This window comes from Aulonocara sp. 'chitande type north' Nkhata Bay, linkage group LG20 (assembly GCF_057382095.1).
Source record: "Aulonocara sp. 'chitande type north' Nkhata Bay isolate Kocher_YH1m ecotype deep benthic linkage group LG20, A_spYH_male_GT1.1, whole genome shotgun sequence".
Taxonomy (NCBI): domain Eukaryota; kingdom Metazoa; phylum Chordata; class Actinopteri; order Cichliformes; family Cichlidae; genus Aulonocara; species Aulonocara sp. 'chitande type north' Nkhata Bay.
Genome location: NC_141363.1, coordinates 10,494,321 through 10,507,500, shown reverse-complemented (window position 1 = coordinate 10,507,500; position 13,180 = coordinate 10,494,321). Strand labels below are relative to the sequence as shown.

General features: G+C 40.5%; 2 protein-coding genes across 2 annotated transcripts in view; one reads left to right on the top strand and one right to left on the bottom strand.

Annotated features, from left to right (window-relative positions):
• spen (spen family transcriptional repressor) overlaps positions 1 to 13,180 on the bottom strand; it is a 31,123-nt gene that overhangs the window by 16,738 nt on the left and 1,205 nt on the right. The window contains exons 2-3 of the mRNA XM_086278383.1: positions 10,957 to 11,277; positions 4,067 to 4,681 (exon numbers count right to left, since the gene is read on the bottom strand). Coding sequence (XP_086134509.1) covers positions 4,067 to 4,681; positions 10,957 to 11,277 — 936 coding nt within the window. The remainder of the gene's footprint in view (positions 1 to 4,066; positions 4,682 to 10,956; positions 11,278 to 13,180) is intronic.
• LOC147305196 (small integral membrane protein 1-like) overlaps positions 2,577 to 13,180 on the top strand; it is a 27,047-nt gene continuing 16,443 nt past the window's right edge. Inside the window, exon 1 of the mRNA XM_086278386.1 lies at positions 2,577 to 2,666. The gene's annotated coding sequence lies outside the window, so the exon portion shown is untranslated. The remainder of the gene's footprint in view (positions 2,667 to 13,180) is intronic.

Here is a 13,180-nt window from a genome sequence, read left to right as displayed (position 1 = left end):
GCCGGCATGCCTTCATATTTATCTGTCTCGCTCATGTCTGCGGTAGGCTTGCTTAGCATAGGGGGTCTAGCCTTAGGACCCTTACTGGATACAGACGCCCCAGGCAGGAATCGAACTTGCGATCCTCTGTTCCAAAGGCGTGTAGTTTAACCACTATATATATATATATATATATATATATATATATATATATATATATATATATATATATATATATATATATATATATATATATATATACATATTAGGGGTGCAACGATACACAAAATTCACGGTTCGGTTCGGTTCGATACTTTGGTGTCACGGTTCGATATTTTTTCGATACAAAAAAATGTTCAAGCATTTTTAATTTGTCATTTATTAAAATTATAAATATATATTTTAACTCAAAAGTACAGTTTTTAAATTTAACCCTAACCCTTGTGCGTGTTTTTTATTTTGACAGCGAATGCGCACCTGCGGACCACTTATGTGCAGCCCTGGTTATTTAGCTCGTCATATCGCAGCCACAGAAATTATTTTGTCCATGAAACCATAAAGCTGCACTTTCTTTTTGCCTTATAGTCTGATTTGTCATAACTTCTCCGTTTTGTGGTAAGCTTTTCTTTGGCTGTCACTTCTTCACCCTGACCTGTCTTATTTGGCTCAGCAGAACTGAAATGCTTTTACACACGCACTCACATAATTTCAGCGATTCTCTGCGCGATCAACCTCTCACATGTTTAAGCTTGCTGCGGGAGATTTCACTTGTCATGTTTGCATAGTAAGCTAACGATTAATAAGACGATGTCAGAGGAATTGGTGCACAAATTATCATCACTCACAGATCAGTGCTGTCGCTCTCTATACACAGTTCACGTGATTGCAAAGTGAAAGCAAAAAACAAGCGCAAATTCAAACGCGACTTCAATATGTCACATATTGACAGTGGCTCACCGATGCCAATGACATAATTACCCAGCTACATTTCTGAAAGAATGCAAAAGCATTGACATATATTTTTCCTACAATAGCCCGACGGGCAGGGAAGAGATAGAATTTTGGTAGCCCGACTGAAAAAAATCGCTAGCTCCGGGACGTCGGGCTAGCGATATTGCAAGCCCTGTATCTGATTGAGGAATCACTCATCTTTGGAAAAGAGAGTTTATTACAGAGAAATGGCTCTTTCCAAAATAAAAGCTATACTATCCGCTTCTTCTGGGCTATATTCTCAGCAGCATAAGGAGAATCATGTGCTAACAGCTGTCTAAATGACTCGGCTAAAGTTAGTAGCATGCTTGTTGTTTTTTGTCTGCTTCCACTTGTCTTTGCACTAGGATGATGTCGGCGTAAATGTGCAGTCATATTCGTTGTGTTCCCACTAGTGCTTTCAGGTTAATCTCGTTGAAATGACCTTAACGCCACAACACGGCAAATCTCCGTTAACGAGCTACCGCCGATCACTCCGTGCATGGGGCTAGACGGCCAACACGTTAACGAGCTAACTGCGCTAACACACTAGTTCACACCAATGTAATTGAGCATTGCATGGCACATCCAACATACTGTTTTACTTTAGTCCATGACTCGCTTACCTTCAGGGTCATACGTCACATGAAAACCAAAATAATTCCAAACGCCAGATCTGAATGAGAGTGGGGGAGGTCCATGTTAAAAGGAGAGCTTAACTTCTGTCTCGCTAGCTTGCCCTGCGCTCTTCCTTCTGACTATGCTGTCTGTGTTGAGCGCTCAGTGGATCTGCGCTGGACAGTGCAGCCTAGGCGGAGTAGTCGAACACAGATTCACTGAGCGCTCAACACAGACAGCATCGTCAGAAGGAAAATTGATAAAATAAATTACAAATGTTGTATTGTTCGATACATATGCGTACCGAACCGAAAGCACTGTATCGAACGGTTCAATATCGATACGATTATCGTTGCACCCCTAATATATATATATATATATATATATATATATATATGTATGTGTGTGTGTGTGTGTGTGTGTGTGTGTGTGTGTGTGTGTGTGTGTGTGTGTATATGTGTGTGTGTGTGTGTGTATGCCAGAAAATGCCAGAAATTACTACTAGTGCACAAACAACAACAACAGTTAATATATGACTTTTGTTAACACTGCTTTAAATAAAAGACCTAATATCCAAAGACATGGTTCTGTCTAAACTGAAGGGAACTGCAAAATTACCAAGGTTAAACATTGCCTTTTCAAAACTATGCATAATTTATCTCCACATTTCAGATTAAATATTGTATATACAGATTTTCATTCTGGAAAAAAGAGCATATGATGCATTGTGAACGTGTCCTTCCACTGTTTAAAAAAATGCAATGGCTCCCAAATGATGAGAAAAAACACGCCCCTCTCCTCCCAGTTTCACATTTAGATGCTGCATCGAGTTATGAGTACAAAAACATTTGTACATGAGTCGCAAAATTCATGGCTGCCTCATCCACCTTTTATTTCAAATGATTCCCATGTCTGTCTCAGCTTTCTAGGCCCTCTGCTGTTTGTTTCCTTCTCACTTTCTCCTCCTGTGCTCAGACACTCCCGGAAGAGCTGCTGACGGAGCCTGGCCTGTGGGAGTGGGCAGGCAGCCAGCATTGGCCAGAAATTTCCAGTTCCAACTGGATCTCACGGAGGGGGGGAGCCATTACCCATACACAGAGGTAGGCAGTGAGAAAAATATAGCAGCCGTCTCCTGAAATTTCCCCATAGCACTTCCTCATCAAACCACATGTGTCGCTACATGTCGTTAAAAGCTGTGGACTCTGCTGTGTCCAAAGGTGATGCCGTTAACCCCTCTCCAGTATGTTTATTTATGCGGTGGAGTAAATCCTCTTGGGCAGACATGCTTAAAACGGCAGGATTCTTCTCCATTTGATTTACTTGTAAATTTATAGAAACTTGGATGAAAATACAGTTACCACAAATAAAGCCACATACGGCAATGCACAAAAATGAAACTGACATCACAATCACAAAAATGCACACACAGCATACCATGAAACATCGAAAGTCCACATATCCTGTGCCATTATGGTATGAGTCTAAGCTTTTGTATGCAAATAATTCGACCTGTGGTTAGGTTGTGTGAGAGGGTGTGTGAGATCAAACTACCTAAACCTTACTTTATTTTTAAACTTGTGTTTTGGTTTTATTTTGGACAAAATGAGTACTATATTTTACCAAATGTATCTTTAAAAAAAGACTTAGGATAAGTTTAGCATGTAAAGTATAAAGGACCTGAATAACACATGGATCCATACTGAAACCAGACTCTATCGAAGGCAAGCTAGCTGTAAACGTAAAGCCTTCCTAGCAGAAATAAAATGCGTCTCAACTTAATCCAGTTTATGTAAAGCAGTTCAGGTCAAATCTTAACTACGTAACAATTGTGTCACTAAAGGTATCAAAGGTCATTCTCCAAGTTTCTTTGGCTCCTATCAGCAAATAAAACACGGGCAAAGTTTTAAAAACCAATGAGGGAGGGGGACAATCAAGTGTGGAGTAATATTCCCCGTCATGCCGTGTTTGTGAAATGTATTTTTTTTCTATCGTGCAGACACTTCTCTGCAATTGTCACCTTCCACCCATTGTATCTCCTGCTGGGCGGAGCCTCTAGATATGACACAGTCTCTAAAACAGAAACAACGAGCCTAACTTTACAGGTTTGGCCACAACACTGTGTCTGTCTGTCCACACATACACATGCTAGAGAAGAAAGCGACATAAAGGCAAAGTAAACACAGCTTCCACATAAATAGGTGCCACCTGTTCTATAAAGAGCCTATGCTAACGAATGACAGAAGTTAAATGCACACATCTTGCACAAGTCCGAGTTTGTTTGGTGTGGGTGTGAAAAATATTGCGCAATCCATAGTTACAGATGATAAAAACATAAGCTGAAGAAACCGCTTTTTTATTGAACACAGATAATGACGGAAATATGAGTTCATTTCCAAGTGCAGAGGCCAGTTTGGATCCAGAAGGCCACAGACTGGGATGCACAAAGGTAAACAACAGCACATAAGTAGAAATATTGACAGAAAGATTAAGCTTCACTCACCTGCCACTCGTACTGCTGCTGGTACTGCTGACTGAGTCTGAACTGGAGGAACGGCTGTGAGAGCCTGACCCACTGTGGGAGCGTGGAGGACGAGTGGCCTGACTCGCCAGTCTCTGAGGAGAGGGATTTCGTGAATGAGTCGAATGTGGAGACCGGCTACGACTGTGGCGGTAGGAACGTTCCCCACGCCGACCCCTGTCCTCCCGATACAGGTCCCTGTGAACCACACTGGCCAAAGTAAAGGGTTCCCGGGCTCGAGACTCGTAGCGAGGCTCGGGTGTCTCAAATCGACAAGGGCTCCTGCTGTGGGAGCGGTAGAAGCCAACCCCGCTGGAAGTAGACCCTCCGCTTCCTCCCGTTGTGGCCCCTGAAGATCCACTTGTTCCGGTGTTCCCAGAAACGGCACTAACTATAGTTCCACCGACTCCTGACGGCACAGTTGTACCACTTCCGCTGGAGGTACCAGACCCGCTCCCAGCTGTGCTTAGAGTTCTCTCCCTCGCGTCACGGTAATAGTCTGTTTCATAATGCCGCTGACGGTCAAAACTGCTACCAGTACGCTCGTGAAGTCCATAGGCACTGTGATCGTACCCCCGATCCCGACTTTCAGCGGTCCTAACAAACATGAAGAAACAACAAGTTATATTACAGTTACACTTTGGGCATAAAAAGATAGCTGCTAGCATCAGACAGTGGACAAACAAAAATTAACAGGTGTGTCTGGTGCGTTTGTCAATAATTGGACACATGGAAAGATTGGGCAAAGTGTTTTGAGAAGGGCCAAGCTAGTTTTTCCCCCCATCTTAAAGAAAGCACTATACCAAGGGGATTAAAGTAACAGCTTGAGGAAACTGAGCATCAAGTCTGACATGTTTTCATGGCCAAACCATTTATGGCTTTCAGATGGACTGTATCAGATTCTTCTGCGACCAAAGCTACACTAGAAATCCTCTTTCTAGAACAAGAATGCTGCTATCGGACTGTTTTTCGTGCATTTCTGTCAACTCCAAGGTGTTAATATAAGCTTTATGTTCATTCTTTTTTAGATATATCAGTAAATCAACATAGCACACTAACATTTTCAGCAAAAGGCATGCATCTGGTTTATAACAGAACAGAAATCTATATTATATATCAGAGCTACCTTAATAACAGGAATGGCAGATTATGTCATTATAGGCTGTAAAGTCCTACTGGTCTGCACACTATAACAGAAGCCACTTCTAAAGGCGTTTTATTAGTCAAGCCTGGATAAAGGTTTTCGAGGTAACTTTCGAAGAGCCTTTTGTTTATATCGTTACACAATTTGACACCACTTGTTCCTCTGAAAACTGAATCTCCTCAGTAGCATCTTTTGTGAAGACGTACATTAGAAACGGCCCTGAAAGGACATTCTGTTCAGACCCGAACACTCGCTTTCTGAATAAATCAATCAGAAATTAATTTGGTAATACGACCGCTGTGTCATTACAGCAGTCGTATTACCAAACTCGCCATAATGAGCGGGACAGGGCGGCAATTACCACCGTTTGAATTCAGATCAAATTATAATCAGCAAATTAGCCATGATGTTCCGACACAGGGCAGAATATGGTTTAATATGACAACAGTTACAAAACTTCATTATAGTGCTTCTGTAGATAAAAAAAAAAAACACGGCGTTTATTCTTCTAGCAAGTTAAAATCAGAGGATGGAAAAATAGTTAGATTATAGAGTCAGACTTTAGAAAGGAAAAAACTGCGAAGTCTTATTTAATTTACTGCAAAAACATTATATTCATATCTGTGTAACAAAGGTATAACTAATCAAATAACTAATCAAATATATGTCTAGTCAAAGCTTCATAAAGCTAGTGTACTAGTAACTAAATAATACTAGTAACTGTATTTGCTGTATGTGTGCACAGTCTGTTCATAAGGCTGAAAAAAAGAGAGAGGAGAAAAAAACAACAAACATCCATATCATAAAACTGAAACATCTTGAGGTTGATTTTGTGCATTGACAAAGGTCCCATAGTTCTGGTGCTTTCCAGAACCTGCACTACCTTCTTCTCTCCTCCCCTAACATTTCCTGCCAATCTCCACACTGCACAACTCACTGTCTGAAAGAAAGAAAGCCTCATGTGCAAACTATACAAATGTTAACAAGACTTGAAAAAAAAACAACATTATCTCATTTTATTCCACAGACTGACTTTTTAAATTTCCTAAATGCAAATCTTTTGAAAGGTTTGGCCCAGCAGAATTTTTTTATGCTTTTATCTATTTGTCTAAAAATGTGTTTATGTAAACATTTCCTTGCTTTTTTATTTGCCCGTAGTTGAACTGCATGGTCAAAAAAAAAAAAAAGCTTCATATTAAAGGTAATTAAGCAGTGTCAGGGTTATGAAACGGTCATGAATGAGTTTTGCTTCGCAACTGGTTCCTTATGTGTCATCACACGTTTAATGGTTTTACATTTACAGTTTTTCAGTGTTCGTGCTCTAGAGCTTTAAAGTGGGGATTCCACTGCAAGTCTTCTATCACTTGATTTGGATCATTTAATTAGTGGAAATTCTTGCACAAATAAAAAATGTCAGTTTAATGAAATCTGGTGATTCAAACCAAACAGCTGACCTAACGATCTGGATTTCTTTATCCACAACTGTAGTGAAATCGGCTGCCTGCATCTCAATCAGATGCTGCCTGCATCTCACTGAGACGGCAAATGGATTAGACCTGGCGTTACAGAAGGCGTCTGCAATTCCTCTTAAAACATATGACACAAGCATCTTTCCTCCTCACTGTCATTTGGTAAATGATGCTGAAGATTAGATTAGGTTTTTCTTTTTTGGCTTTGTTCCCAAATCTGGCCATTACACCTGTGTTCAAAATATTTATGCTCATACTTTATTGCTATATTTAAGGTGACCCCCAAACATCCACTTAAACCTAACCCTTTGTATTAAATTCATAACCCATTTTAACATCTTCTGTGCACCATAAAGTGGCAAACCTGGAAATATTCATCAGTGTTAAACCTTTGACATAACCAGGTAGTAACCAGGAAGTCATCCATGAAGTCTTTTCGCTAAGGGTCGTAAGACTCAAGAAAAGACTGTATGCAGCGTTCACACTGCTGAAAATTCTTGAGGGTAATTTAAGTTTAGGAGACTGACACCACGTCTGTATTTTGTTGCATATACATAAGAGTAGAGCAGGTTAGGAGAAAATACTCTTTCAGCTTATTTGATTTAATCATCTGTGTGCTGGATTCATGAATAACATCTATGCTATAACAATGTCGGCTGTGAAAATGACGGATTACCTTGACCCCTAGGTGCTCTCGAAAATGCTAATTTGCTGGCGCAAGGCTCACTGCTCAACAGATACCTTTCAATTTCTCTTCAATTTCACTCTACACAAATCGGCTTTTACATTATTCATCGAGCTTAAAAATAATTCTGTTAGACTTTCTTGACAGAATTTCCATCAGTGTTTGATTATTATCTACTGCGGAGCATGCTAAGCACCTGTTTTGGGACACGTGAATAGCATAATTATGAGGAGACATGCCAGCAGCATGACAAAACGCTGCCTTGTATGGAGGCTCCGTCATATGGGAGCAACGCATGCACATCCATTTAAAATCAGTATAAGAGGTTAATTGTTAAATATCCACTTTGCAGTACAAACAACAAATTGAATCTAATTGTTGAGAATCTCTTTGTCTTGCAAGCTAGAACACAAACTACAGAGCTAGGGTTTAGCGATATCTAAATGTTTAATTTAATTAAAAAGAAAATTTTGAAAACAACAAAATAGGAATATTTCTTCTGTTAATCTAATAACTGGAGGTCACTTCACCACTCAGTGAGTTGCACGATTACATAGAAACATTACATACATCTCTTTTGTTAAATTGTAAAGCTTCTATAGTATAAGTGGCAGAGAAAAGCCAGAAAATCTAACAAACATTACAAAAGGAATATCCTACATAAAAATAATATTCAATGTGCAGCGTGTGTTTCAGGAAGGATTGTAGGTCATTTTTGTAAAACAGTTACTTAAAATATTGTTGCCACTGTACTGTTTCTAGAGTTTAAAATGATATTTAGGATTTCGATTCTTGTTTTAAAGCTGACAAAAATTCAGATATTCATTTAAAATGATCCAGAGCTGACAAATGACTACAATTTTCTTTCGCTTGTCACTCTACCAACATTTTAATAAGAACCAAAATTAAATCAGCAGAATTGTAATATGTAAATATGTTGTTTTGGTTTTTTTTAAGTAAAATTGATTTTATATTAACTAATATTTACTAGCAACTGGTCAGAAATGAAAACTAAAAAGATTTCTGACAAACAAGGTAATATAAGCATCATGGTTCATGGACCGAACATGCTTACGTGCACATTCAGGGCCCAGGCAAATAATTAAATCAAATTAATCAAAGCAAAATTAATTAAGCAATAAATATATAAACAAACTAAAATCTTAAAGTGTGACTGTAACAAAACTTGAATTAGTGAAAAACACAAAATTTATTTGATCTACATCACTTTTTATTTCTTTTCCTTCTATTTTACTGCATTTAGCCATTAGGAGAATCCCACCCCCACACTTCACTGCATATTTCTTTAATCATAGGTATGTGACAAATACTTGAATTTTGAGCATTTTAAAAGATTCTGTAGTGTTTCTTATGTTAAAATATTAATAGTTTATATTAAAAAACATCTTTACAATGATCATTCGTTATAAATATCAGCTGCGTTGTGAATTCTAAAGAGGAGAGAGGGCTGGGGGAAGGAGTTGAAGGTGGGGTCAGATCAGGTGAGAGGCAGAGCAAAGAAAGCAATACAGGTAAGGTTCAAACTCACAGGCAGTAATAATGCACCAGCTATTTTGGTTAGTGTGGAAAATGGAGAGAGACAGGGGTTCAAACTAGGGGGTTAGAGAGGACAGCTAAAATGCACAGGGCAGGACATACCAACCTTTTGAGAGAGTGGTAACTTGACCTATTATTCCAAATACAATTTTGGGAGATAGAACTTTGTGAGCAAAAACTGGGCAAAAATGTTGAGTGGAGAAGGGAAAAAAATGAAGAAAACTAGTTCACAACAGAATACGTAATCCTCGTCTTCAGCACACGGGACCTCATGAGCACAAATGAGTGGTAGTGTCTGTTTAGTTAAAACAATGAGGACAACTTTGGCCTTGTAGAGATCCATGTTAGGATGCTTTGTGTGCTGGAAAATGTCCGAGTCTAAATATCCATCCAAACAGGAGTGAAAAAAACAAAACCTGTGTTGTATTTCAGTCCGATGCAATAAATACATGATATCCAGGAATCCACCTTTAGTTGACCAGTGATTCCCCAACAGCAATGGTTGATGTGAAAAATTAAGTCTTGCGTCTTTTGCATTAAGTCCTGCACATTCCACTTTGGCCAACACCGTTCACAGCAACAAAGTAGTCAAATTCCTTTTGTAGAGGGAAGGAAATATGGCCACAAAAAAGTTAGGAATGAGGAAGATGTCACATGAGTAATCCAAGTTCTAGTTCATAGTAGCACCATACTCATCCCAACGGTGAACAACATGCATAACAGTTCAAAACACTGTTGGATGTTTATGTCTGCCTTTTCGCTTTCAAGCAGAAGAGAGTGCATGCTGTCCCAGCCTGGACAGAGTCAATATCAAACACTGTTCATAGGTGCAACGCGCTGCTGACACGGTGTAATTGTATCCAAAGTTTAATTATAGTTCCACATTTAGGAAAGAAGGAGGTAATCCAGAAATTTGACGTAGGTTATCTCCAATAGCATGGATGGTAGCAATTTTCCAGTCACAATTTCCAGCAGTCCTCTTTGCATTGTATGATCCAAATGTTCGCTTTGCTCATCGAGTCTGCAAGTCTCAGTTGTTGGAAAGTTTAAAAAGAAAAAAAAATCATCTCCACAAAAATAAGGCGGGAATAAAAGTCTTTTGCTCACTTGTTTCTGTTGATTCTACTGAGTCGGATCACCAGTAGAGGTCTCCCAGCACTCAATTTGTAATGCCCTGATTTTAGACATAATCCCAAACAAAATGAAAAAAAAGAACCAAGAAAGCAACCCATACCTTTAGAATGACCGCATATCCTTTAAGTACTGGGCCAGAGTTAATCCAACAGTGGGGAATAAATATCCTCTGTAGATCCTCCACATGACTCCAGCCCGCGACAGAAGTGCACACCTCAGTGAGGTGGGCATTATAACTTAAAGCCAAATTAGACTAATCCAAACAATGGTGTTCTATACATGTAATGTGTGCTCTTGGTTGTTTGGTTACATGATGAAAAAGGGGTGATATTAATCCTCCGACAAGGGCACGTAACTCCAGATTAGGGGAATCCCGGGGATGGCTGCTGGACCACTCTCTCTTTTTCTCTCTTTCCCCCACTCTGTATTCTCTATCTTTCTCTCTCTCTCTCTCTCTCTCTCTCTCTCTCTTTCCAGAAATCGCCAATAATCCTGGGAAATTTTACGATATCCAATCTTTGCCCCGTATTTTCCTCAAATGATATTTCCACCTCACAGAGATGCTTAAAGGTCACAAAGATAATCCCCAACAGCCATTTAAACTACTGACTATCATTCAACTATCAGATACACTTGCAAACGTGCCCTCGTTTTAACAAAAATATCTTAAGTGTCTACCTGTAAGTAGGAATCCAGGAGCGCTGGCTGCGCTCTGAGGAACTTAGAAGGGATTCCTATTAGATTTCATTGTCGAACACAAGCTCATTTTCTCCTCTTTAACCCCCAAACAGGTAAATGAACAGATGGTGAAAGATGGTTGGAGGTAAGGTGTTTACCAGAAACTACGGTTCCCCCTGCCTTCAGAGAAACTTTGTCCACTTACCCGTCTAGTCTGCGTTCATAGCGTCCATCTCTGCTGTGAAGCGACGTGGGGGGCCCATACACGGCCCCCCCTGCCGCCCTTGTGAATCCTGATACATCCCGGCCGCGAGAGCTTAAGGACAGACTATCGTCCAGCCCCCTCGCCGCACTAGGAATTGTTCCTGGTTCATTGTAATCAGTGCGCAGGTCTCTGTCCCCCATCTTGTTGACAGCATTGTGAGCCTTCTGAGCACTTTTAATGTCCACAAAATCCACAAAGGCCGCGACTCCACCTTCTGATCCCCGCTTGGGCAGGACCTTGACACTCTCCACTCGTCCATATCTAAAGTCAGAATAGATTAAAAGCATGGTTACCACCAGGTTTGCAGCTGCAAATGTGTTGCATAACTTTTTAGGAATGTTGAAAAACACACAGGGTTCTGCACAGTCCTGAAATTGACTGTGCGTACATGTGCACAAATGTCTGTGGCAGCGAGGGAGATGAGGCAATTTTGCTACTCTTACTTTCCCTACTGTGATACTTTCTAACACGGCAACAGTAACCCAGCAACTGGACTTGAAACCCTGCCACATTGCGTGTTAATAAATGCATAGATTTTCTAAAATTAGCATGTTTTCCGAGCAAAAGGTGCTGCCACGAAGACACAGCTACTGAAAAACACACAGATGAGGTTTGAGCAGTTTATACAGCGATGGGGTTTCTTTAAGAAATTCCTCATTAATTTACTGATTTATTTATTTATATATATATATGTGTGTGTGTGTGTGTGTGTGTGTGTGTGTGTGTGTGTGTGTATACAAGACACACATGCAGAGTATATTTATATTATATATTATAGCCTATATTTATTTTTAAGGTGTAAAGGGAGTTATAATTGCTGAATACACCCTTTTCAGTCTTGAAAATGACAAAACACCTGATGAACTGAGGATTCAATTTTGGGATGAGGAGGCTGTTACAGAAAATTTCTCCCACTTGAGAGTTAATAAGCTGTTATCATCTTCTATAGCCCCCCCGCACCACCACCAAAAAAATGGGTCTTTTAGCAGTGTGATTTTTTTTGCTGTCCAAGACAGACAGTAGGGTGATCACAAAATTTATTGGCATGCCAGTTCCCAACACCGAACAGCCCCCGACGCCATTTTAGAAAAGCTGTTCACACTGCTTACTCATTCTGTCGTCCCCCATCTTCAATGACTTCTATCACACATTGGGCTGTCATGCACCTGCATACCCTCGCTACCTCTGGGTTAACGCTGGAGCTGAGGTAGCGAGCTGAAAAAAAGGGGGGAAAGGGCTCGCCAGCACCGTTCCCCCTACTGCACAAAAAAGAAAGAGATGCTGCCAGTCGCCATCCCCCCCAAACATAACGTTACGTTGTACTTCAAACAGGGGGTTATGTAAATAAAACGGTGTATATAGGTAGCTCATTTTTACTGCTGCTCTCGGAGGCTGCACGTATTAGATACGAGCCATATTTGTAGCTGAGTCTCTGCATCAACCCACTGCAAATAATAAGACCGCGAGAGGGCAAAGCACCAAATGCATATCATCTGTTTTTATATTTCATCCAGCTGTAGGTTTGGATGAGGGTGGGGGAGGTGGGGGGTGCTGTGGGACGAGTATGGCTTTCGGTTACACTGTGGTTATTAAGGATTAATGTTGCCATTTAGCAGCTTTCATCCGATATGGCGACGCCCACACAGTGATAATAATTAAAAATCCAAAACAACAACAATAAAAAAAAAGGTCTCATATGGGCAAACTGGTGTTTTTGGGGCTGTCTGGTTTCCAGCATATGAACGGAGACGCGGGCTGCTATTTCCTTGACAGCCGAGAGAGGAGAGAGGCGAGAGCGCGCAGACAACCGTGAAAGCCACACGCAGGGGAAAAAAATAGAAAGAAAACGTATTTAAATCATTGTTCAGCCCGAGGAAGATAACAAAGAGCTAAAGGCACACAGTCTCCAGCGTTCGCTCTTAACCAAAAGTAGCAATGGAGCTCAGTGCGATTATGGCAGGCTGCATTACAAATATACATGTGTGTGCGTGTGTATACATGGATATGCTGTCTGATCTTCCCTGAAATCAGATCACGCTGCAGGCTGTGCGAGTCAGCGCTGTTTTAACAACCATTTTCTGTAAACACTACAGCGTTACAGCACTGCACATCTGCTCCGCGGCACAGCCGAGCCCGGTCAATCACAGCCAGTTTGCCGCGGCGA